The sequence below is a fragment of the Nilaparvata lugens genome, chromosome 3 (assembly GCF_014356525.2).
Source record: "Nilaparvata lugens isolate BPH chromosome 3, ASM1435652v1, whole genome shotgun sequence".
Lineage (NCBI taxonomy): Eukaryota > Metazoa > Arthropoda > Insecta > Hemiptera > Delphacidae > Nilaparvata > Nilaparvata lugens.
This window is the reverse complement of record NC_052506.1, coordinates 87,308,081-87,335,427: the sequence shown is the minus strand read 5'-3', so window position 1 is coordinate 87,335,427 and position 27,347 is coordinate 87,308,081. Positions and strand designations below refer to the sequence as shown.

Below are 27,347 nucleotides of genomic sequence, written 5' to 3'. Positions count from 1 at the left end.
TTGAAAATGAAAACTCTTCTTTTAATAGAGATTTTTGTATAAAAATATATTGCCTATTATGATACAGTGTAATTGTATAATATGAATTAGTTAAAACCTAACTCATTTTGAAATAGGTTTAATAGCATATACAGAGTCATGTTAGTTTTCCAGTTTTCAAAATATTTATAGGAAAAATACTGTAATAAAACGCCTTATAGGTATCGGTAACAGAAGTTTCAGTTTCAACAATTTTAAAGCTTGTTTTTTCTCTATCACAGAATTTTTGTTTAACATTATCAGCAGTGTGCCCAGTTCTGAGGTTATACTGTAATCAAAATAGGTTATGGAAATGTGAGCTATATAATAGCTTATTTCATTATCTTCAGAAATCAAATACCTACCTATATATATTTATTTTTAAACGAAAATTTTCGGGAGCTGGGCCCCCTTTGTCAATCAAACAGGAAGTCACAGTGACTTCCCCCAAAGGGATAGATTTTCGTTAAAATGTAAGTTTTCAAGTGTTTTTAATCTATCCGTGACTTGTGTATCCTGTTTAAATTTATATTATAAAACTTTAAAGTTTTTTCCGTTATATATATATTTATTGATATACATTCTTAGATTACTTGTAAAACTCGTAGAAAGAGTATTATAACTCTAGATGTGGACTATTATAACTATTACGGTATTTGTAGAAAAAAATATATTGAATGTGCACGAAGTTAATGAAAAACTAGAAACTACATCATTGTTTCATCCTTGGAATGTTCTAACGCTAATGAATCTAACCGCAAAATAACAATAGTAGAAAATACAAAATTTGTACAAGTTTGATTGCAACGCAAAAATGGAAACTACGCTGGACCAACCAACTCCTCACTGGGACTAATAGGTATTTTGAGTTGAGGTCTTGTCCTCTGCACAGTTATCCTGTCGACATAGCAGTAGACAACGGCAGCTGCTGCTGCACTGGGGGCTAGAATGGCCAGCTGGGTGTACAGACCCAGGCTGTTTGAGCAATAGAAACTTGCTGCCACAAGAATTCCCTGAAAGCCCAAACACATTCAATAAATTATTCCAACATAACGAAAAAAAATGTTAATACAGTTATAGCTTATATTGCTCGAATTGAAATTATACTGCAGCTTCCAGTAGTTATTAATTAATATGCAGCTTTAAAATAATATAGATTGACAATCTATTAATTCCATGAGATTCGAAAGCATACTCCAGCAGTCAGTGATTAAATATGCTACCTATATTTATTATAATAAATTATAAGTGTGCAAGTCGTCATTTCAATGTTGAATGGAACCTTGATGAATTAATATTAAGCTGGCCACTGACGAGCGTTCCAACAAGCCAAATGGCACGGTAGCGTGCCATTGGAACGACGTGAATGGTGAATCGCGCTCGTATTTTGGTGGAGCGACGAGGCTCGATGGAATTCCAACCGGTTGAAAATCCATCGCGCCACGCCAAACCTACGTCACTCCAACTCCTCGTGAATGGGGAATCTCGATGGCATGCTGGAACGACGGAACGACCGTGAATGTGGAAACCTGTGGGTTGTCCCGTCTCAGTGCGTGTCAGACCGTTCACTTGGAAGGATAGATTGCTGTTTTGCTCTTGTTTTGATTGTTGTTTTGTTCTTGTGTTGTTGTGTTGTCATGAGTTCGAACCGGGATTTTGTAATCTCTGTGATCGAGATGTACAGGGATCATACCTGTTTGTGGAAAATAACAGACCCTGGTTACCATGACAAGGTAAAAGGGAACGCTGCTCTGGAGATGATCCTTGATTTTTTTAAAACTGTTGATCCCACAGCTACAAAAGATGTAGTTACTAAGAAGCTCAACTCGATGAGAGGCTCATCGGTGATATCGCTGTGATGCTCTTCATAGTTCATCCCAAGAAACGTAGAGTTGCAGCCAACCTCTCATGGGGAGTAATGCACTGTCTCATGACTGTATCTTTCTTTGTAATCATCGGTGTTACCAAACGAAGTAAATGGTTGTAGGTATCTTCATCCATACGCAAATAATTCTTCCAGTCCGAAGGTTCGACACTAAGATCTTGAAATAAATTCAGATGCGTGTGATTCCGCCTATTCGAAAATAAAGATTTATAGATGTTATAGAAGATGTTTAAGACGTTATAGATGTACACAGTAGTTATGATTTGTTAATTAATAAAACGAAAAATATAATTTGTTAATGTAGGATTATAATTTGTTAATTTACGGTATCAATAAATGAATAAGAGGACTCATTTACTCCAAATAAATTAGGACTTACTCCGTAAAAGTCATATAAATGCATGGATTATGGGTGATTGGATGATGAAATTATTGGGTATTGCATGATACAAGAATATTTTCTTAAAAAAAAACTTCTGGTTGCTCAAGCTGGATAAATTTAGTGTATATTTTCAAGTAATAAAAATATAAATTATTATACAATATTGATGTGACACTTTTCTATTATAGGCCTATTAATGGTTCAATATTTGAACAAAAACACTTCAATCTACTCAATTAGAAGAATTCAAGTCCTCATATAGAATATTACCACAATATAGAGTAATAAATATTATATACTACTAAAATAAAGTATTTAATTTGGGCTACTTGAATTATAGAAAATTGCTATTACCCTTAAATAATAGTATGGTATCTATAGTCCATACAAAATTAGTTTTGACTTGGAGGGATATTTAGAGCAGAGAAAAGTAGGGATACAGCTGCGGCGATGTTGCCGTGCTGTAAAGCCCCCAGCGTAGTGGGTAAAGCCCCAGCAGTATCAACTGCTCATGATGCGCATACGATTTTTCCTCTCTGAAAGCACTGAGTCGACTGAGTCTAATCGACAAATTGGCAACTGCGCTTCTTTCTATGACTCTATTCATCACTGTTATTGGCCGATCTTCCTCCATTTCTCTGCTCCGCATATCCTTCCAAGTCAAAACTAATTTTGTATGGACCATAGTCTAAAAGTGTTCAATTTGGAAATATTTCAAGGTTACTATTTGTTTTCTATGAGGGTACTACAATTTAAATCAAATTATAATTGATATTTTGTAGTTGCATATATTGCAGTGATGTGATACCTTGGTGAATGTGTAGAGAGCACATGACTGCGCACTGTCGTGGGGAAACATCTCAGCCATCAACGAGTAGATCTGAGTGTTGTAGCAGCTGTCTCCCAACCCCAGAAGGACACTGCACGCCAATGCAATGTAAGTACTGCCGATCGAATAAAAACACTCCATTTATTTTCAATTTTCGAGAGTATATATCTATATAATAAGAGAGAGTAAGGTGGTGTTCGCATCAAAACATGTCAACTTGTGGATTGCATACCGGAAAAACGGGAGTGATTCAGATCTTCAAATTTCGCACATAGATTCTAAAAATATCAATCTCGTGCCCCTCGGAGCCCGAATTTCAATTTTCCTTCTAGATATTTCAGAATTGATGTTGAAATTTAATTCATGGGACATGAATACATACCATATGTTAATATAGAACTATAATCTAGAGAGACTACCTCTTCGAAACAGATTGTTAAAATTGGTAACTAAATTAATAGCCAGTCCAATTTTGTCAGGTTGGCATCAAGTTGAGCAAGGTTGCTGAACAAGATTTGAGTTACGTCACTTTATTATGTTAGTACAAAGTTGAAGATCGAACACATTCATACAAAAATAAAGGAAAGAACTGGCTTATACACGTACGGGATAGGAAAATTAAGTTTGACATATCATCACATCTAAACTACTGGACTGAAATAAACTTTAACTTTTCATATAATTCCTTAATTAACTGAGGATGGTTCTATGACTACTTCAAACTCTTCAACATTCCACTCAGTCAAGTTTCAAAATGGACCCTTGCGGGCGGAGCACGGGTTGCCTGTTAGTAGGTCATTTATATCAACTTCACCTCCAATATCACTCTATAGTTAACATGATCACTGTATCAAATTGCTAGAACTAGGAATGCTTAGTTCACAATTTCCAAATAATATCCATGTCGTTCTATGAAACAGATTCTGTTCGTTTTCCCATCAATTTGATGGTGATAGAAGAGAATGCTTTGTGACTTAGTTCCCGCTTTTCGTATAGTCGAGAGGGCTCTGCTGGAAATTATCAAATTACCTTTATATTTTGAAATTATTTTTCTTTTCAATTTCTTGGTATTATCTTACGATCAACTTTGGAAATATAGGCATCTAGCTTTGCTTTCAATATTGTACTATCAACCACGGATACTAGAATACATGTAGCCTATTCTAGTATCTGTGCTATCAACTAACATCAATATTGTAGGCAATTCTCTTGCTTTGCTCAAGACCGTACATCTTCAAACACGAAATTTGATGATGCAGGAACAAGTGCATGATTGAATTAAAACAAATGCTAATGGAATAAGATTGATCAATTTTAAATAAATGATTAATTTCGGAATCTCGTTCAATTCATAAATTATTCTGTTTAGAATACATAATATGGTAGCTACTACCTATTACATTTTACTGTAGGCCTATGGCATTTTACATCTGTATGGTTTACATTTTTCATTGAAACTTTCTCTCTTGCTCAAACTGAAGCACCTATTCGGTACACTTTTTTAAAAGAGCCTAAAATTTTCAAAGGATATTGAGCTCTCTCAACACTTCTAAGCTCTACTGCGGTTTACAGTTCACTTAGAGGACTGAAACCTCTAATATTAATACACTATTTTGTGTTTAAACCTTAGACCAGTTATAGAATAGACACGCTGGGAAGTCTAGCCTCTGAAGCCAACATCTACTGCCAAATCCACCCATCTTGACGTCACAACCAAGCTAACAACAATGCATTGCATGTAATGCATGCAACAATGTAAGTTAAACACCACAAACACTTACGATGCGTGACGTCAAGATGGGTGGATTTGGCAGTAGATGTTGGCTTCATCGACTTTCAGTATGAATATACAATGAACCGTGTCTATTCTATAACTGGTCTAAGGTTTAAACACCGTCATGCAGTCGATTATTAATAAAAATAAGCGATCGTTTCAACCCATAATCAGACCTGATGATGACCGACAACAGGTCGAAACAATCGTCACTACCAAAGTAAGAACATTTTCACTTCATAAATGTTTTTAAAATTCAAGTTTGATTTTAATAGTGGAAAAGTAGGCCTATTGATATGCAACAGAGGAAAATAAACGATTCTGTTCACTTGATGACAGGAGTACTTTTGGATGTCATGCACCCAATTCCAAATTCTACTTTCGGATATCATGCATCCAGTTTCAAATTTATAGTACGGAGGTTGTTAGTGACTACTGTACCTGCTCTCAATGATGGCCAACTCATTTGTGTTTCCGAACACTGATGAATTGGGCAAATTCAATAAAATTAGAGAGTATGCTAGCAGCTGAGATGCGAAACCAACCAGAGCTGCCACGCTGCGTCCTGCTCTGTACTGGCTAATTCGGTCGCTCATCAGGATTTGAGTTGATCCTCCTATAAAAAACGTGAGAAAAATAATCAGAATGTGATTGAAAATATACAGATGAGCTAAACATTGATCTATAATCTAAATATATAAAAGCGAAATGGCACTCTCTGACTGACTGACTCACTCACTCACTCACTCGCAGAACTAAAAATCTACCGGACCAAAAACGTTCAAATTTGGTAGGTATGTTCAGTTGGCCCTTTAGAGGCGCACTAAAAACGGATTTGGAAAAAAATCCAAATATACGCCCAAAATCTGCGTTTTTTTTAGCATTTTCTCAACTTTATCGAGAACAAATGAACAGAAATTGTTTAAATTTAGTACAGAAGCTCAGCTAGGGTGTAATAATGTTGTGTTAGAAGGAATTTGCAATAACGTCAAAGATACGCCCAAAATTAGCGTTTTTCCAGTGTTTTTTTCGCTTTCTCAGCTTTATCGAGAACAAATGAACAGAAAATGTTCAAATTATTTACTACAGAAGCTCAGCTGGGGTGTAATGATGTTGTGTTAGAAGGAATTTGAAATAATGACAAAGATACGCCCAAAATCAGCGTTTTTCCAACGTTTTTCTCAGTACTTTGACTTTCTGATGGAATGAAGCATGCTCAAATGAAAAAATGCAGGCGAGCGTAGCTAGCCCGCTGATCTCATTTTTGGACGATCATTTTTGGCTATACGAATATGGCGAGCGAAGCGAGCCTGACGGCTAGTAGTCCAATATTTTAAAGACTTCTTAAAATAAGTGATCCATGAATTTCTCAAGGTTTGCACTGACGTTGATCATCTAAGGCCCGTATGCAGATACTCGGTTTACACTGGGAAATGTCAGCTGTTCGTTTAAACCCCGTATGAAACACATTATGATGAATGCAACCATATCTATTAAACGTGGTTCAGCGTAAAACGTAGTGTTAGCATGTGCAGAGTGATTCTTGATTATGGTAAAAAAAATTAATACGTGTAAGTACAGGTAAAAATACGAAAAAAGTACTTATTAACATATATCCATAAACGCTTCATATTAGCGAGCTATACTGAGTGAAAGATTTCGCCCGGAACTCAGTTCCACTGGTGAAATACACCGATGCTGAATTGTTTGGGGACTAGTTTTTGAAAAACTTATGCTGGATTCATATGGAAAAATATCTGAAAAATTGAATAAAACTAGTCTGGAAGCTGTAGTGTGAGTAGTTTTTGAGAAAAAAGTTGAAATATGCAAAAAATCTAAGTAGATAAACACAGACGTTTGATGCCCAATAACTTTCTTTAATGACCAGTAAACAAATAATTTTTCGCAATAAAAATTGTAAAGAATTTAATTCTGAAAAGAATTATGTAAGCTGTGTAAACTAAATTCAAATGAAATGTACCTATTCTTATGTAGTACATTGCACCACAAAAATTTGCTGTGTTATGAGGAGAGAACTAAATTATGAGTAATTTAGTAACTAATTTAAAAAATAACTGATAGGTTGTAGCGAAATCTTTCACTCTGTATAGCTCGCTAATAAAGCGTTTATGGATATATGTTTATAAAAACTTTTTCCTTATTTTTACCTCTACTATCACGTATTAAATTATTTTACCATAATTAAGAATCACTCTGTATATGGCCCGAAGTCAACCACTGCAGTTCAAATCGAAAGTGAATCATGTATCGAGAATTCTAGCAATCTTTCACCATCCAATGCTCAACTGCTTGGATGCTAAACTCATAGTCTTATTGGCTCCTTTGAAAATATTCTTTATTTTAATTCTTTCTTTCACATTCACACTTTACAAAGTTGTCATAGAATTTAATAAACTACCTATAAAAGAAGAATTATCTATTATAATTTCTGACCTATCAAGCTCCCCACGCCGCTGCAAAGACCAGAGAGAGGAACCAGTTGTTTGGATACTGTGCCGAATTTTAATGTGAATCCAATACACGGGCTGTAGATTCCAGTTACGAAGGCTTGTTGCATACCTGAAAACGAAAGCGATCAAGTAAATATAATGAATTCAACTTTGCACTGTATAATTCAATAATTTTAAACTTGTGCTCGAGCGAGTTTAGTGTATTTTTCCTCTTGGCAAACTACTACTTCTCAGTATATGTTCAATTATTATGCACATCATGCTTCTCTTTATGAATAATGCGTTAAATTATTATTCATCTGATGCCTGGTAATATTAGAATCTATTGCTTGTTTTTCAATATTCAGAGTTTGATGGAGAAATGTGGTATACTAAAATAAAATAACTAATTTACACTTATTCAATAATTATTGGATGAACATGAAGTGAAGAAAATATATGCAATATAATATTTAGTTAAGAAGAAACAGGCAATTACAGATTGAGTATTATTGTATTATATGATCTAAAAAATGTACATTTTTTCAAAAAATCACCAATATAGTAAATAATTGATTATCGAGTCTCACCAACATATAGGAACATTATACAGAGAATCAGCATATCCTTTGTGGTGAAAACAGCCCATGTCTTCTTCAGCGCTGTGATAGGCCCTTCTGACTCTGCTATTTCCTGTTCTTTTTTCACTGGTCTCAACAGCATGAACATCAATATGGATACGCTTGATATGCCTGTCAAAACGTAGATCAAAAGATGGCGTGTTGCTCTGTCAATGTATACTTTTCCATCTAGCTCGAAATATGCGTAGATATTTCCGTAGAATGTTCTGAAAACCAACAAGTAATAGGCCTAAGGTTATTTATTTATTTATTCGTATAATACAAAAAATGAAAAACACTTCACTTGGGGCTACTTTTACAAATTAATAAAACAATATTGAAACTTGAAGTACCCTTTCAACTTGAAAATGAAAAGTTATGGTCGAAACTAGTCGTTGTAATAATAAAGAGTACTTCAAGTGTTATGGTCGAAACTAGTCGTTGTAATAATAAAGAGTACTTCAAGTTTATTGTTTTATTAATTTACAAAAAACTATTATATTATTGTTTCAATAGAATTTTTTGATACAACCTGATATGACTGTTAGTGAAAATTGTTCAACTGAAAATTGATCCTCTTAAGTCATGATTGAGTTGGAAAGCAAATGAAACATTCTAGAATGCTGTTGATAAAGGCTCAACTCACAATTACGCGGCTCAAGTCGAGAAGAGATTGCGACTCTAGTCTCTTCTCAATGCAGCATGTGTTTACAAATGGTGACACTCAGTACCAGTGGACTCGAGTCTCCGCAACCTTACGACTGTGTGACTGAGTCGAGCGTCGACTCGACATGCTGGATGCTGGTCGCATAGTGTTGCATAGTGGTGATAGTACCGTGGATTTTTGATGAAAGTGAGGTTATGTTTTATCATTTTAGAAAAGACAAGACAATATATTCATAATAATCATTATAAAATTATATATAATTTATAATTGTATCCACGAATAAATGAATGAATGAATTAAAATGAATTAAAAAAATTTGTAACATGCGCAGTAGTGCCGAATTGGATCTTATATTTTTAATAATGTGAGGTTAGAAATGGTGTGTAGTATGGAACTGAAGTAGTGACAGTGAGCAAGAAAGTCGTAAGGTCGAGAGACTGGAGTCGTACGATTTGAGTCGAGGTAGTGTGAGTTGAACTGTAAAAAAGGTCTTCAGGAACAACCCAGGTGGGAGAAGGCTGAGAGGACGTCCGAGAAAGCGTTGGCTGGAGGATGTGGAGGACGACATTAGGAAGCTGGGTGTCAGGGGATGGAGACGTAAGGCTGCCGATAGAGACGAATGGAGAGGCTTTTTGAAGGAGGTCAAGGCCTTGAATGAGCTCTAGCGCCAAGTAGTAAGTAAGTAAGTAGTGTGCGTTGAGCCAAAGAGTAATGGTACTACAAATAGTATTAAACTTGAATTTTAAAGTTTATTAATTTAAAGTTTATGAATTTTAAACTAAATGGTATTAGTACTCTGTACTCTAGGATTGGCTTCAAATTTAATGAAGATTCAACATTCAAGAGATCAAGTAGAGATTTAAGGTCGAATTCAAATATAAAGTGAATTCAAATATACAATATATGTAAATATGTATGTATAATATATGTAGAACCAACTCATCTAAACCATTTTGTCATGAACGCTCATGTAATTCACTAGTTCATCACTCCAGCTTCAACAGCCATATAGAGAATGGTAAACGTCTGGAAAGTGCAGTTTTTCGTTATAGGAAATAATTTATTCCTGAGAAAGTGGAGGATAGAATCATTAATATTCTATTTTTATTCTTCATATTCACAAGATTCATATATCTGATTTCAAGAAATCATTCTTGGAAGGTGGATGAAAAATTGAATGGATTAAAATTAAGATTCCTTTGCAATAAGAAAGTTACTATCAATAGTACATCACTTTGTGGAGGAGTTTCATAATCTGATTCCAAGAAAGCATTCTTGGAAGGTGAATGAAAAATTTAATGGATTGAAATTAAGATATGATTCCTTTGCAATAAGAAAGTTACTATACCAATAGTAGGCTACAGCACTTTGTGAAGGAACCCCCACTTCGATTCTAATTTCAATATTAATTTCAATTTGCGTAGACAGATTTGAATAATGTCAAGTCGAATAAATCACTTCATAACATTTCTAATTTCAACACTAATCAGGCTAAATCTAATCAATCAATCTTATTTCAGACTAATCAAATTTATTTTGAGCTTGGAACGTTAAGAGATGATGTACCTCAAAAACTTACGATAAGGCGAAAAACACCCAAAATATTCCAACATTCCTTGCCATCAATCTTTGGTCGGAGTTTTGAACGAGATATTTGCCTTCTGCTGTCCACAGTATTCCTGCTCCAAATCCACAGAGCATTGCTCCTCCATAGATCGCCCATGCTTCTTCTACGTTGAATGCAATTATGTATAGTCTGTAGCAAAACAAACAGAGTGAGCTCACCAAATTATATGATTTCCAATAAATTTGAAGTAAGAATTGAGAACGAATATTGAACTTTGTGGAAACTCCACGTTTTATGATAAATACACGGATATTAGAATAGGCCTACTACCTATTTATTATTGTGTTATATTATCCATTATAATTGTACAGTTAATCTGAACAGAATTCTTAAAATGTATAAATTTAGGGCTACCGTACTTAACTTCTTATTTGTAAAATAATAACAACATAGAACCTTATTTTTTGATAAGTTTTTAATAAGAAATAACAGATTAAAAACGCAAATTAAAACAAATAATTTAGATGTTTTTCAAGTTTTAAAAATAAATTTCAAATAAATGAACAGAATGGCTTTCATAATACCATATATACTGTATCAATATTTCAACAAGAAATTGATTGATAGAAAGCACTTTTCATAGACATATTGTAATGGTGTGGTAAGTTGATTTCAAAAAATAAGGTACTGCAATTATAAACCTATATTTTCTTATTACTATCGTATTTCATAAAACTTTAAAGTGAAAAAACAAGTGAAATACGATAGTAATAATGATAGAGAAAACAAGATGGATAACCAACGACTAGATTTTCTTTATCATTTTAAAAATTCGAAATTAAAATTTCCAATATTATTGTAACAAATGAAATTATCATACAGACTGCTCCGAGGTTGTTCCAATATAATAGAATAGATGAATAAATTAGTTGACAAATTAGTAATTTGTTGATGAACGATTACAAAAATAGGACATAAATTCAGTATTCTTCATCGTCATAATCAATATTATTAATTGAGGTTGTAATCCTAATATGGTACTCACGTATAACCGATTGAGGCGAAAAGAAATGAACTTCTGATGCCAATAACTGCAACTATTGAAGGGGCCATCCATAATGTGACTGTGAACATGGAGTACAGTACTCCAAGCACCGTGTATCCTTCAACCACGAAATCCGGTCTTTCATCAGTTATACTCGATATTAAGGTTTTCTGAAAAATTAGTCATATCAAGTTCCATTAAACATTACTTATTGATTATTCCACCAAGAAAAAATGAGTAAAAGTAATAAGTATTAGAGTGCTTTTATGATCACTAATGAAGATACGATTTTAAGGTGAGTAAGAAATTATTTTTATTGTGGCTGATGCTAAACTTGCATAAGCCTCTTGCTTGTGTGTGGGAAATGGTATGAGTTCGTGAATGAATAATAATTGATGATTGATCAAGTGTTCTTGTCTACCTGCGGGACTTGGCAGTATTATATAGCCTACGGTGATTTTATAATGATATTAAATAAAAAGACTAAGAAACTGTCAAGTGTTTCTTGAATACTTAGGAAGACTACTTTATAATGAATTTATTTTTGCTAGAAAAAATAATTTATATTTTTCTTTATGTGATAGACCTTGCTGTATTACTCCAGCCAGAGATATTACTGATAAGAATGCATTTTAAATGGTATTCCATGTGCTGTGATATTCTAAAAGGTAAATTTTGTATACCGAAGATTAATTGTTGTTTTCTGCATTGGTCAACACATTCATACCTAAATGACTATTGCATTAGTCAATTAGACAAAGTCGACTTTCGTAGCCTAGGCCTACACTGTACTTGAAAATTTGGATCAGGTAGAGCGTTTCAAGTACTTTTTCACAGTCTAATTTTACTAAAGGAAAAAAGGAACCTATACCGTTGTAATTTTAAAGTGTCTTTTCTTCCAGAACTGATAAAACAACAAATAATATTAGTACCTATACTGAATATAACAACTAGCCTACGGTATCCGTTTCTTCGATTCCATATTTATAACAGGGGAGTGTTAGCCAGAATATTTTGTTCACCGAACTCAATAAACTTGATGTAGGTCTCTTGATTTTAGAGAGGTCTAAATTCATAATTGATGATGGTGAGAAGCGCATGAAGTGTGAGCACTCCATTTGGTACGATCGGTGACTTGCAGTTTGCAGTTTGAGCATGGCCTTTATGCCTAAGTTTTTATCTACGCACCCTATCTACAAAGTACCTATACATCGTTGTGATATCGATGACAAGGGTGCTCGCAGGGAGGGTTTTTGAACACAGACTGCGTTCTTGAAATTCTGGGGGGGGAGGTTCTCGGAAACAAAATAATAAAACAAATGTTGGGGGTTCCAAAAACGGTTAGCAGTACAGTGTTTACAAACATAAAATATCGAACCCTTTTTTATGCGGGGTGAACTTATGGGGTGAGCTGATTTTTTAATTTGTGGGGGAGGTGCATCATTGGACTTGGGGTGGTGGGCAACCCTGCTGATTATGGTGATACTGATTCATACTTTCAAATCTTGGAAAATTATTTTAGATACCTAATCACAATTAGAAAAAAGTTGGTCAAGATTTCTGGTATTTTGAGAATTGCACTATGCATACGGTAAACTATGCTAGTGAATAGTTTGAGTCTCTCTTACTAGATTTATTTATTGAGAATACATTACATGAAAAAAGTACAACTCGAAGAGGTTTACAGCTAAACGCATGCACAATCAGTCTGAGAAGATACCAGCACATGCATGCGTAAACAATGCTCACTTAGCAGTAAGTGAATTCGTCGAGTTTCTAATACATCATAAATATCTTACGTTATGGTTATTTCTGTAAGACACAAAAAAAGAAAACTATCATGTTTCAGTGAATTCGATTAAAACACTAATCTGTGATCGTTATAAAATGAGATAACGGTTTGAGTGTCAGTAAATTCCATTAAAACACTAATCTGTGATCGTTATAAAATGAGATAACGGTATGGAAATTTATTTTCCTTGATAACGCACCGATAATAATTGATGAACAATCATTCAATTTATCATTAATTACTAATCATTACTGGATGAGCATTCATTACTAGATGAACAATCATTCACTACCAATCATTTAATAAATTTATATTATTTTTACTTTAGAAAAAGTTTTTCCCTTTTTCTAATCGAATGATACATAAGCCGGAATTTATCCATTCACTCTGCCAAATGAGCATAATAAATTGGATTACGATCATTTGTCTTTTCAAGGTTGAAATAATCGTGGATAGCCAGCTATAGTAGTGAGTGACCTTCAGCTTGATATGTAAAGTATGTAAATCTTATAAGTTATCGTTTAGATGCTGGTTATTTCCATTCAAGTAGCAAAACTATAAAGGCACGCCTCCAGTTCCTATTCATAACACACAAAGATTTGTTTTCTTCTTCGAATAGCTCGTTTAAGAGAGTATCACGTTTATAGTCACGCCAAAAACTATTGTAATTTAATGATTATTTTTATTTGTAAAAATATTCCTTATATTTGGCAATAAATTCATTATTCATTCATCATCTCAGGTCACTATTATGTTATGTTCTGATGTTCCATTCGTCTGCGTGCCCATATTAATTTCATTCTTTGTGATCTATCCTTTCTCAACTGTTCGATGTTGTGGGGTTCACGTCTCCTTCTTTCCTCCTCCTCCCCGAAGATCACACTCTGCACTTTTTGTCTGAGGATTTCTCTATTTTGAATATTCTCCGCAAATAATATCATTATTGCAACTTGTGTCTCTTTTTTGGTCATTCCATCTGATTATTTCTCCTTTTTGAGCATTCCATTCAATTATCTTCATTGAGTTTTATCATATTACAAATTATAAAATATTCCTATTATTAAGATGCACTAGATAAGTTTATTTGCAACTTACCTGCGCTCAGGCTTATGCCTTACCAGGTTTTTTCCTGTATTGTATTAAGTGTATTATTTTGTATACTACAATATTGCATAATAGTATGTTATTTTTCAATTGTATTTTTTCTTGAAAATGGAAAATAAAATTTGATTTGATTTGAACATGTCCAGTTGCGTATCCAGGGGGGATATGGGGATGTATTCCCCCCCGAAATGGGATTTGGGACCTAATTTCCTTTGTGGCCGGATCGGCCACTAATAAATTAGCTTCTAATGTCATATTTTCTTTATATTGTTGAATTTGAAAAAAATATATAAGAGATGGAAGAACCTAGAGCAATGACAATTATTATGAGCTACACAGTGAGTGGTCCAGTGCTTATATAGGGACTAAGATGGCCGAAAACTACAGAATAGCACTTTAAAAAGTGAGTCAATTTTGTTACTTTTTACCATCTATTTTTGGATAAATTCTGTTGTTTCTCTCCCAATCATTGTTCTGATCTTGTGCATGTCTAAAATGAATAGATAAAGAAATTCAATGTAGCTTATATTGCTTCAATTGATCATAGTTTATTCAGTTTCATGTGTGTAGCTGAAAAGTGTGGCTGCCCATAGTATTTTAATTCATATATCCTTAAACAAGGCACAAGCAGCATCTTCTGGAGAGTACCCCCAAAATTTCCCATTTATGATCAAAGAGCGTAGCTTACACCGTAAACAGGGGAACACACATGCTCCCAATATTTAAAAATATGGCTTTATCTCCCCCCCCCCTCTTCGAAAAAAAATTAAGTTTGAGCACTGAAGTAAAAATCATGAGAACATGAAAAGAAATTGTGAATCGAGAACCCCAGACACCCCGGTAACCCGCAGTTTAGGTGTTTCTACGCCAATCTTATGACCCCCCGCCGAAATTTCTTCCTGGATACGGTACGCCACTGAACGGGTCCGAACGAATACTTTAGTTCGTGTTTTGGTCTAGTCTCATAGATCATTGTGTTGTTATAAATTCTTGGTAATGTTCCCTTTCAATTATTCGTTCGTCTTCTAAAGAATATAATTTTCTTTAAATTATTTTTTTTTGTTTTTATGTTTTTTAACACTCTACTATGACTACTATTAGTTTAAGCTGGAACATAATATATTTAAGATACTACTGAAGGCTACATGCAATTATGATCAGCTCTCCATAAACAGAAATGACAAGTCTTATCATAGAGAAACAATAGCTTACGTTATTGTTTCTCTATGGTCTTATTCAAAGAAAGTTACTTTCTTTGAATAAGAATCATCAGTATTCTATGGAATAGGCGCAAAGGCTACCGTCAAAATAATAAGATCGAGAATATACCATCATATTGTTTTGCTTCTTTTTTTGATTCGCAAAAACCACAAAGATAATTTAAATGGCAAATGACTTGCTAAATCAATACGACAGTACTAATGAAGTGTCCTACTATACAATCAAAGCAATCAGTGGCTCTAAAAGAAGGAAATTACAGTGCAGCATTCATTTTATGACAATGACCTTAATAAGAGTGTAGGTCTGATCCAGGGTAAGCACAGGCTTCATTTCTTTCTATGAACTTGATCTGATTGGGTGGAACATTTCATATGTCATTTACCTTAGCCGGTCTCACTATTATCTCTCTCAAGAGACAGGACCTTGTTTGCTATCATGAACTACAGGGTGGTCTGCAAAATAAATGACTTGAACGTATGAATCAGAATCGCTATTCAGTCATAATGTGCTCTGCTTTGATAAGCGTTATTCGCTACTATATTATAAGAATCATTTGCAAACTAATTCCTTAACGACTTACCAAATATTTTTCATACAAAGTTCACTGAACCTTCTCTGAATAACATACTCGATAAAATAAAGCCTACGATAAGATGGGTGCTTTTACCTCTCCGTGTAGGTGAGATTATCCACTACCTCCGTAAACAAAGCCATAGTGCATTCTGGTCAGAACAGGTAGGGCTCCCACACCAATAAAAATTTGTTGATTTCAGGTAATCTGTATCAGCTAGTGTTTTTATTGGTGTAGGAGCCCTACCTGTGCTGACGTTACCATCAACCACCTGTCATGCACTATGGCTTTGTTTACCGAGGGTAGTGGATTATCACTTTATTATTTTTTTAATTTTATTTTTTATTTATCTATTACAGAACAAAGAAGACTTCATGCATTAAGCCCAAAACAGCCTTCACTACAATTTGCAATCGTATTAAGCGAGTTACTAAAAAAATAAGAGTTACAGTACATGCAATTTAAAAATACATAAGAAAAATTTGAGGAAAGAATAAGTAATTGAAAGTATTCTAAGTATAAGTGATAAATACAGAATGAAGATAAAAAGTTATAAAAAGAATACAATTGAGCATAGAAACAGGTTAAGGGGAAACATGTGCCACTGTGGAAAGAAAATTGATGAAAGCAGAGGAAAAAGAAAAAAAATGCGTTAATAACAACAAATATTCAAGTATATTATAGGCTATTATATATAGTATTATAGGCTATACATGATAGATGGTAACAACTGTTTTAGGTTCGTTCTTAATCATAGTACTGTATCCTATTATATTAAGTGAGCAATTTCTGTATTTATATATATGGTTATTTTTATATCTGGCTATTTTTATATCTGGTTTTTATATTTTGTGATTGCAAATGTGTTGTCCATGGAACTCTCCTCCACACGCAGACGATTGGTCTTTGTGGGGGAATTCCGTGTACTATATGTATCTCGCTTGCTATTTTTGTAAAGTACCTATGTTGTAAAGAAGGAATAAAGATTATTTGAATTTGAAATTTGAAATTTGGCTATTTATGTTTAACGGATCTCGAAAACGGCTCTAACGATTTTCACGAAATTTGGAACATATTAAAAGTAGGTTTTTGGAACATAGTAAGTACATTGGAAAAGTAGGTTTATGATATAAAAATTCGATTGCACTAGGTCTCATCCTTGAGAAAACTCGCTGAACGACATTAAAAGGATAATTCACCCTTGGCTGAAACAGCTGTGGATAGTAAAAAAGTGGGTATGTGAAAAATCAAAATATCGCATCCCCGAAATTCATGAGATGACATATGGCCAGCTGTGAAATATAAACACGATCATTTTAGAGAATTGTGTTCTGTTTATCAATCTGTTATCATTCTGTTTAAAAATCTGGTGTGGCGCACTCACACAACTTTCCTTGCCGTTATGAAAATTGATCACCTGACGCTAGTGTAAACGCGCATCTCAAGTCAAAGATCTCTAAGCCAGCTGGTGACAGTTCAATAACGCTGGATACACACGAGATCTGCTATCTCTTCATAGTGAATGATTTAATAGAATCAACAGTTGCCAACAGTTTGCAATTGAATAATTAAATTTTCTCAAATTTCAAGCTTATTTTCAATTTTAGGTGAAAATGTTCCTGGACATTAATTGAAGAGATTTCCATGCTCAATCTTTTCCACTGGAAATTTTTCGTTTAAATTATATCTGAGATCTGATAATTGGAAATCTAAAAACAAACTTTGCATAGATGGGGCGGAGCTCCTGAAATTTTTACAGATATGGGACTTGTGGCAGTTGATATAGCTTATCAATGACTATTTTAGGTATAAATTTGATCAAAATCGTTGGAGCCATTTTCGAGAAAATCTCGAAAAACCCTGTTTTTAACAACATTTTTGCCATTTTAGCCGCCATCTTGAATCGCATTTGATCGAAATTGTTCGTGTCGGATCCTTATAGTGTAAGGACCTTAAGTTCCAAATTTCAAGTCATTCCGTTAGTTGGGAGATGAGATATCGTGTACACAGACGCACATACACTCATACACACACACACACACACACACACACACACACACACACACACACACATACAGACCAATACCCAAAAACCACTTTTTTGGACTCAGGGGACCTTAAAACGTATAGAAATTTACAAATTGGGGTACCCTAATTTTTTTCGGAAAGCAATACTTTCCTTACCTATGGTAATAGGGCAAGGAAAGTAAAAATAACGAGCGAAGCTCGGTGCCCCGATATTGTGTTAATAAAGCTTGTAACTGGAAGTATTCTACCTCTCAGTAATTGAAGCACATCTTTGAGTAGCCAACGGTATCTCGAATTGCCATATATGCCACCTACACTAAAACCATCACCTGCCACGACGGTCTTGACCTTTCTCCAACTTCCTTATACAGTATCTCTTATATAGATCTCTTTTCCTTTTTGCGGTGACAATAACCTTCAATAATTATATGACTCTATTCGTTGATGCGATGAAAAAGTAGTTCCATTTAAGATTTCTTTCTCACAGATTTCTAATCTGTTTATTTAACAGTTCTCAATGAAAGATTTATTGGATCACTCTTTATTTATGCAGTCTGTTATATATACAATTGAGCCTACTCAAACTGTCCAAGTTATATTATCGCCTTGAGAACAATAAAAAAATTGAATAAGCTTCACATTGATATAATCATATGCTATTATTAATTGTTTTTAATCTGTTTATTTAACAGCTCTCTATGAAAGATTTATTGGATCACTCTTTATTTATGTAGTCTGTTATAAATATACAATTGAGCCAATTCGAACTGTCCAAGTTATATTATCGACTTGAGAACAATAAAAAAATGAATAAGCTTCACATTCGTATGAATCATATGCTATTATTAATTGGCCTAAAATACCAACATTAAATCAACTGAGAGAACTTGTTTTGCTGAGGTGATGCCCACACATGATCACTTATTACGCATATTTCTTCAAAAATATGCTGCAGTGCCTTATGTGGAAGAAAGTTTTGATTAGCTATCTGAATCGCTTCCCGATGGTTCGGAACCCACCTAAAGCTGTAGGTCCACTCATCTCTCATCATTATATGTCTTATTACTCACGAACAAGCTTAGAGCTTATGTGGGCATCATCCTTACCAAAAACAAATTCTTTGATAATTTGTAGAATTTTCTCGTGCAGGAATATTGTTATTAACTCTGATATACATAGCAATCCCAGTTCAACAATTATTTTTGATGTATTAATATGTGAAGCTCCTACATACAGGAGTTGAAGTATTAGACATTACAATTTGACTTAAACATTGACCAATTAATTGAACGCTTCCAGAAAATGGCAAATTCGTGAGACTCGTCAGCTTGTAGGTCAGTGTTCCCTAGCATCATCCAACGACCTTGTGCTCAAAACCAGTAAAACCGTAACCGTGTGAAATGCGTATGTTTGCCGGCATATTGTTATTTATATTATAGTAGTTTCATCCTTCCTGTACGGTACAGCATTCCATTGAAACTAAATGAAAAGAATCATTAAAGCAACGCACCTACTCAAGAGAAAGTTTATCAATTACAGGCTATTACTCCATAGTAAATAATACGTTTGGCATATTATTTTGGGAAGTCCAAATAATATCAGTTTCAAGTATTTTAGCCTCGCAAAGGTATCTGTTTATTTCTATACTCTGACTTAATGTTTGTTTGATTTCAATTGTGTCAGAGGTCACAGTTATGTAACTAGTCTATGTTTACTAGTGAGGTCCACGTTACAATGGCAGTAGATAAAGATAGGAGAATAGCGATGCCGATTCTCTGCATTAATTATATTTCTACACTGTCAAAAACATAATTGGCATCGTTGTGGACCTAGAAAAGGATAGTACCACCGGCTTTGTCGAATGATAGACAAGGATAGCAAAACCAAAGTTAATCAAATACTGACATTATAACGTGGACCTCACTATAGTCTCTGTTTTGATGAATTCCATTAATTTAATTTCGAACTAGTGCTTTTTAAAATCGTTTCTTCTGTGATCTCTTTGATTCATTGAGCTGGATAAGGATAATCAATAAGCTTGCCCAATATAATATATAATATAATATAGCCAACAATATAATATACTATTATACGGTATATATTATACTATTAGCCAAGAATAGAACAGATAAGTTATCTCAATACAGTTCTCAAGGTCGATGTATCATTCAATTCAAATAGCCAATGTATGAGTTTTTTACAATATTAGTGTAAGAAGCACATATTTTAATATTAAGTGGTAATTATTAAATAAATAGGGCCCTATAAACAACAAGAATTTCTAAAATACATTTTTAACTTTAGGGGTACGGTACAGAATCCTATCATTACTTCTCATATTGTAATACAGGTTTTCAATTCCACAATTTCCACTTATTAAATAAAACATTTTTAGAACCTTAAAAATATAAAGATTTTGAATAGGCATGATTTTCAAATTGCAATATAAGGGGAAAGAGCTTTCTCTTTTTCTTTTATGTAATATTACTAATATGATGTTGTGATATTCGCAATCTATTTATGAAAGTTTTGAATGTTCCACCCCAACATATCAAACCGTACTGGAGCCGAGAATGAATCAAAGCATAATATAATGATTTCATCAGAGTTTGATCACATAAATTTCTGAGATATAGAATTTCCTTATTGATCTTCTAATGTCACCATGTAAAATCTGAATGTGTTTTTCCAAGACATTTTTTCATCAAATGTTAGTCCTAAATATTTAAAAGAGTCAACTCTTTCAATTTCTTCGCAGCCGCAGTCCTCTCGAGTACACCCTTGAGAATGATATAGGATTGGGGCGGAAAAGTCTACAGCTCTATAGTCGAAATTTATGTATTTTGTCTTAGATACGTTAACTATCATTTTATTTTTACTGCACCATTCTCTCAGGATACTCAAATCAGCTACTATATTATTTTTTATAACTTCTTTGCTTTTATGGGAGTACAAAAGCAATGTCATCTGCAAAGGCCTTAACCATTCCATTGAACTTTATATTTAAGAGATCATTAATAAAGATAATGAATAAAATAGCTGAGGAAACGGAGCCCTGGGGGACGCCGACGGTGACGGGAAGGGGTACTGAGGCAGCCCTCAGCGCCAACCCTCACCTGCTGTTCCCTGTTACTCAGAAAACTGCGGAACCACCGCAGCGCCACTCCCCTGACTCCGCCGCCTCAAGCTTTAAAATAGAATTTCATGATTAATTAAATCGAATGCTTTTGTGAAATCTATATAGAGACCGGTTGTTTTATTGCTATTATTCAAACTATTGTAAACTAGATTTGAGAAATTTAAAAGGGCATCTTCAGTCGATTTTCCTTTTTGGAAGCCGAACTGCTTTTGGGAGAAAAAATTATTTTATTTAGGTAATTTACTAATCTATTTATCATAAGCTTTTCTAGATTTTTGAGAAAACGGAAAGCAAGCTATAGGTCTGATGTTATTTAATTTTATTGAATTTTTCCTTTTGAAAATTGGTATTACGACACTCACTTTAACATTTCTGGGAAAACTCCTTTACTGAAGCTTAAGTTAAAAATATGGGTCAGTACGGTGCAATATATAAGGCAATTCTTTTTATTAGTAGAACATTAAATTTATCAAAGCCGGATGATTTCTTATTTTTAAGATTAGAGATAACTTTTAAGATTTCATTATCTGTAGTTGGTTCTATGAAAAAGGAACGACACTGATGACAAAGACCAAGGCAGACAGAAGAAGGTGTATTGCAATCGGGCTGAACAACATTGATTAGATAACGATTAACTTTGTTGGCTACATTTTGGGGTCGCACTCAATAGTACCGTCCTCCAATTCCACCTTATCAAAAATTTGATTACGGCTTTCACCAGTTAGCTGTTGATTACTCTCCACTGTCTGGCCGGATCTCCATCAGCAATACGAATACAATTTGAATAGAAGTTTCTCTTTGTAGAATCAATTTCATTTTTTAGATTGTCAAAATAAGTATTTATTGTCTCTTAGGGTGTATCATAAGGTCTTTTTTTTAATAATTTGTATAATTTCCTTATCCTTTCTATTTTACGTAAAAGGTCTGTGGTAATCCACGGACTTATGATCTTAGCTTTTGTAAGTCTATTATTAGAATTATAGTTTTAGAGCATTTATTAACTAGGTCCGTTAGAATAGAATGAAATCTCTCATAACTTAAATTTACATCTTCTATCTGATACACATCATTCCAATCAAGTAATTGAAGACATTCACAAACTTTATCAATATCGGTTATTGATTGCTTAGTAACAGATAACGATGAATTATCTTCAAGATAATTACGGTTTTCATCAAATTTTAGCCCTAGCAGACAATGGTCAGTGATGTTCAGATCAAAGATAGCATGCTTAAAACTATTTATTTGTCTATGTTTGATGAAAATATGGTCAATAAGGGTTTTAGTTCTTGAGGTAATTCTAGTTGCTTTATCGACAATAGATGAGAAGCCATTATTTCAAAAGATATCACAGAAGAAAGGATTTTAAAAAGCACTAGATCGAAATTGAATTAATGGAATTCATCAAAACAGAGACTATAGTAAACATAGTAATAGAAGCCTAGTTCAGTTGACTCATGAAAAAGCTCTTACCAAAAAGCTATAAAACTCACCTAACCAGTTTTTTATAGTTTCATTTGAAGATCTCTATTCTAAGAAAAAGTCTTAGAATAACTTATAATCCTTTTGGATTTTTGACAGTGGGAAACCCCCTTCTGTTCTATGAGGAAGTGTTTTCCCCATCTGTTTTGATAGAACTGGTCTGTGATGAGCTATTCAGATCACTCTGAGGTCACTGGTATTTTGTTAATTGTGTTCAAAATGTATGCTTAGAGCGTTCTCCTTTTATAAAAATATGGAGAAATATTTTTATTTGAAAATATATTATACTTTACATTAGCCTACTTGAATTAAAACTTTCGTAGACTACTATTCAAAAAGTTAGCTACCGGTAGTTGCTGAGCCGTAATCAATGTAGTTAATTTATTATTATGAGTGCACGAAACGTGATAAATAGATTATCATTAAATACGGCACTGAAATGTAATAATCTGAAGTTGGATCATTTCTCTTTTATTATTTCTCTCCAATCTCAACTTGAGAGAGCATGTGCTCTAAAGTTTCCGCTGAAAGTGAGCACCGAACTCAATGTTTCATTAAGAATAATTTTTCAATATAATTATTATCTATTTTTAAGGTATCAAGCGAGCGCACTGTAGCTGCTACAACGATTTTATAACATCATTGAGTACCGAATGAACATTTTCTTGTGTAAGAACCTTTATTACCTATCATCAACAGTAAAATGTGTCTCATTCAACAGGGATTATGAATAATTGACCCAATAAACATAAAGTTTCTCAATTCAGTATATGCTCTTGATCGTCAACTCTAACGATCTAAACTTACAACTACAATACTTTCCGACAAATCTGACCGAAACGTTTGTCGAGCTTTTACTGTGATTTGCATTTTTCAGCAATTGAAAAATTGATTGGGCTAGATGGTGCATGCTGGTTTATTGATCAATACATCTATCTTGATTACATAATATAGAATCCACATAAAACTGTACGTTCATTTACATCTTAAACTCATTATTGATTAATATATACATCTGTCTTGATTTTATATTATAGGATCCACCCAAAACTGTATGTTTATCCACATCTTATCATTTCTCCCGTTACACACATCCACACTCAAGTCATGGACATATTTGGGCATCATCCTCACGCAGTTCAAGAAAAAGTTTAAAGTTTGAAGTAGAAGAATAAGGTTCAACTCTATACAACTATATGGTAGTGTACAATACCCTATGCATTGGAATAATTTTTGTTTGATAACAGTGTTAATATTAACAAATGAATTATTAATCCATATTCAAAATAAAATATGAGAAGATAAAAAATAGAAAAAAGAAAGGGTGTCAAAAAATGGATCATGAGATAAGGGTTTAGGCTATAGGCATAAAGAATAAGCTAGGAATAGCTAATAACTTACTAATTAATTTAAGATGTTGAAAATTACAAGCATGCGGATAAATACTGTATTAAGATATGCAAAACATTTTTTATTTTCGTAAATAGCTCATTTCAACTGATTAACCAACGCATTCATAAGCATTAGCATTAAATTTGGTTTGTGATTCGTTCCTTTGCAGTTCTGTATATTATCAACTTGTTTATTAGTTTTTGATATGCATGTATTTTACATTTTCTTGTATTAAGCTTATTGAGAATAAAACTTCAATTCAATCCAATTACAATCTTAAAGCTGCGTTTACACCAAAGGTATCAACAAAATGTTAATAACTAAATCCTTATAGATTCTATTAGATTGAACATAACTTATCAAACACATGATGAACATATGTGTATAGATTCTATTAGATTGAACAGAACTTAACCAACACATATGTTCATCATGTGTATGATAAGTTATGTTCAATCTAATAGAATCCATAAGGATTAAGTTATTAAAATTTTGTTGATAACTTTGATGTAAACGCAGCTTTAGTGTATGATAACAAAGTTGATAATAATAAATTAAAGTAATCCATGTTAAAAATGAAAAATTAGTAACTCATGCTGAGAAGATGAAACAATAGAAAAACAAGAAAAGCGTTTGAAAAATAGATTATAAGAAAAGGAGTAGCCTATAAGAATTTTTTCATTAACATGCATGTTAATCTGATACCATTCTCAATGAACAGAATGTTTCGAAATACAAGTTGAATCAAATTCACTCCTTTTTGGTTATTATTTAGTTATATAACTGTAGCAAAAAAAAATTAACTCACCTGCATATTAGCAACTGTGAAATCAGCAGCAAACAGCAGCATAAAACAAATTCCCAAATAGATGACATTGAAGAGTTTGTCGTCGATTCCCACAACACACGACATTTTTGAGCCGGAGTTTGACTGCCGGCCGCTGCGGTGAGTTAATCGCACAGACTGCCACTTTCGGCAGCAGATTCGGAAATGAACGGTGGTGGTCAGTGAGCGGCTACATGTTGACCTTGGCGCGGAAGCTGGAGTAGTTGCAACAGCAAGGAGTGGTTGCTGTCAGCTGCGAGGGTGGCACCATTGCACTAATCGCACTAATCCACACGCCTAGGCTATAAAAAGACCAACTTGCTCACGGCAACTGGCACATATTGTTCCATTTCAAATCTCAAGATCGTGACTGGTGACTGGAGATCAAGTTTGGGCGCCTTTGTTGTCTAATCGATGTCGGCTGTTCGTCGATTGAAAAAAAGATAGGGTGCACATTTAAAGTACCTAAGAGAGAGATAAGCATTCAGACAAATAAAATCTACAAAACAAATGCAACTCATTAATTTCCAGTGAAAGCTTAATTGAGCAAATAAAATAAATATTGTTATTGTTATTCTTCCTATCATTTTTCACCCGTTCTTTTTTTATCAAATTTTTCGTTTTCTTCATTAAGATTTTTTGTCAATTTTCAAAATGTAGTTCTTATTTATAATCAACTTTTTTATAACCATCTTATCTTCTTTTAAGCAACTTCTTTCTGTTTTCTTAATCAAGTGTATCTTAATTTTTAATATCAAGTTCTTATTTCTAAAACAGTTTTTTTCTCTAAGCAACTATTTTTTGTTTTCATTATCTAGTTTTGTTTTGCTTTTTAATTTTAAGTTCTTAATAATATTATTTTCAAATCATTTGTGTCATAATTTTTGTGTAAATGAGGTTTGTCTTGGCGTTTAGCTGTAAACCTCTTCAAGTTGTACTTTTTTCATGCAATGTATTCTCAATAAATTTCTAAATTTCACAACGGAACTATTATATTGAACTTACTAGATTTCATTTGTTGGAATACGGAACGATTATATTGATCTTATTAGACATCATTTGTTGAGAGGCTATCATTGATCTAATCCCTGCAGTGAAAAATGGTTGAATCTACAGATGGACCTGAGTGTGAAGAAATACTTGGTGGGGGGGATATACTGTTCAGCCGGTTCCAGATCCAATAATAAAACGGGTATTTTTAAATCTAATTTAAAATGAATGTATTTAGAATGTAATTCATATAAAACACTTTGGTCCTGGTTGTACAAAAGGTTGTTAGATTATCATGATTGAAGGCCAAAGAACCAATCAGAGAAGATATTTTTGAAAATAAGTAGATGGCTTCTCTGATTGGTTCTCAGGACTTTAATCATAATTAAACACGCTTTTGTTCAACTGGCTCTTTATGTAGAAGACCTATACATTTTAATATTTTTTACTTCAACATAAAATGTATGAAAGCACCGGATGTAAAAGAAAACAGTATTTCTATAGCTTGTCAACATTAGTCCTAGATTAATCCCGTCTCTTTCTCAGATCTAGTCTGGTGAGAAAATGTATGTTGAAAGATTAATGAAATGACAACTTATTGAAGGGTAGACAGTGGAACAATTAATTCATAAACTAATTTTCTGATAGATCCAAGCTGCAAAAAAAATATTACAACTTTGTTCAAGTAAGCTCAAGAAAATATTTTTTCCAATTTTTGGATTCTCAACTTTTGATAATTGCAATTATTGTACCAAATAATAAATGTGATAGTTACTTTACATAGTGTAATTACATTGCGCACACAGAAAAAAAAGATTCTATAATTGAAAATGATAAATTATTTATTTAGTCTATTAATACATTCAATTATACACATAATATCATATGTACATGAGTAGTTGAAAAAATCTTCCATTTGTTTTGAAACAAATTATGGAGTTTACTTAGAAAAAACATGGGATGAATTAACACTTACACAAAAATTCATGATCTTAATATATTGTGCTCCAATAAAAAATTGAGAGAATATAAAAGGAGGATCTCTTCTAACTATTTCAAGGTTAAATTAAAAGAAAAACATTGCTTACAGAGTGGTTTTATGTGAATAAGTCCATGTCCTTCAGATAGTCCTTTGGTTACAGTTACCGTACTCATTCAACCGACTTCATCAAGATCTTCTAGTACTTTATTGCACAAACATAAAAGTAAAAGTGAAAGTGAATGTTATCTTTTACTTTCTCACATACCTCATACTTGAATAATAAATGAATAATATACTGTACTTGAATATTCTCATACTAATCTCGACTAGTACAACATACATCTTCAGATTTCTTATCTTATTATATGAAAGGGGAATGGCAATAACTCACATCTTATCAAACTCCAAAGATTTCTTTTAACTTGAATGGGCTTAAAATTTTCTTAATTCATTGAAATTTTGAACTTTGACATGGAGCTTTTGTGATTTTTATTGTATGTGTATATTTTGTTGCAACCATTGAGAAATTTAACATTAAGTTGTTCAACATCAACATAATATTCTTTGCATATTGAAAATCTAC

The 27,347-nt window shown here is 33.3% G+C and overlaps 1 protein-coding gene across 2 annotated transcripts; it reads right to left on the bottom strand.

The window, feature by feature from the left end:
- Positions 1 to 27,347, bottom strand: LOC111053002 (UNC93-like protein MFSD11). Of its 2 annotated transcripts, none has more exons than XM_022339833.2 (8): positions 24,775 to 25,094; positions 11,238 to 11,407; positions 10,205 to 10,381; positions 7,929 to 8,185; positions 7,343 to 7,468; positions 5,330 to 5,504; positions 3,094 to 3,229; positions 1 to 1,031 (listed from the first exon to the last, which is right to left on the bottom strand). In XM_022339833.2, exons 1-8 carry the CDS (start codon positions 24,877 to 24,879, stop codon positions 840 to 842), a joined length of 1,338 nt encoding a protein of 445 aa, XP_022195525.1. In that variant the 5' UTR covers positions 24,880 to 25,094; the 3' UTR covers positions 1 to 839. The 2 variants fall into 2 exon arrangements, with proteins under 2 accessions (XP_022195525.1, XP_039280863.1); XM_039424929.1 differs by lacking the exon at positions 24,775 to 25,094 and adding an exon at positions 26,871 to 27,347 and having other exon boundaries at positions 103 to 1,031.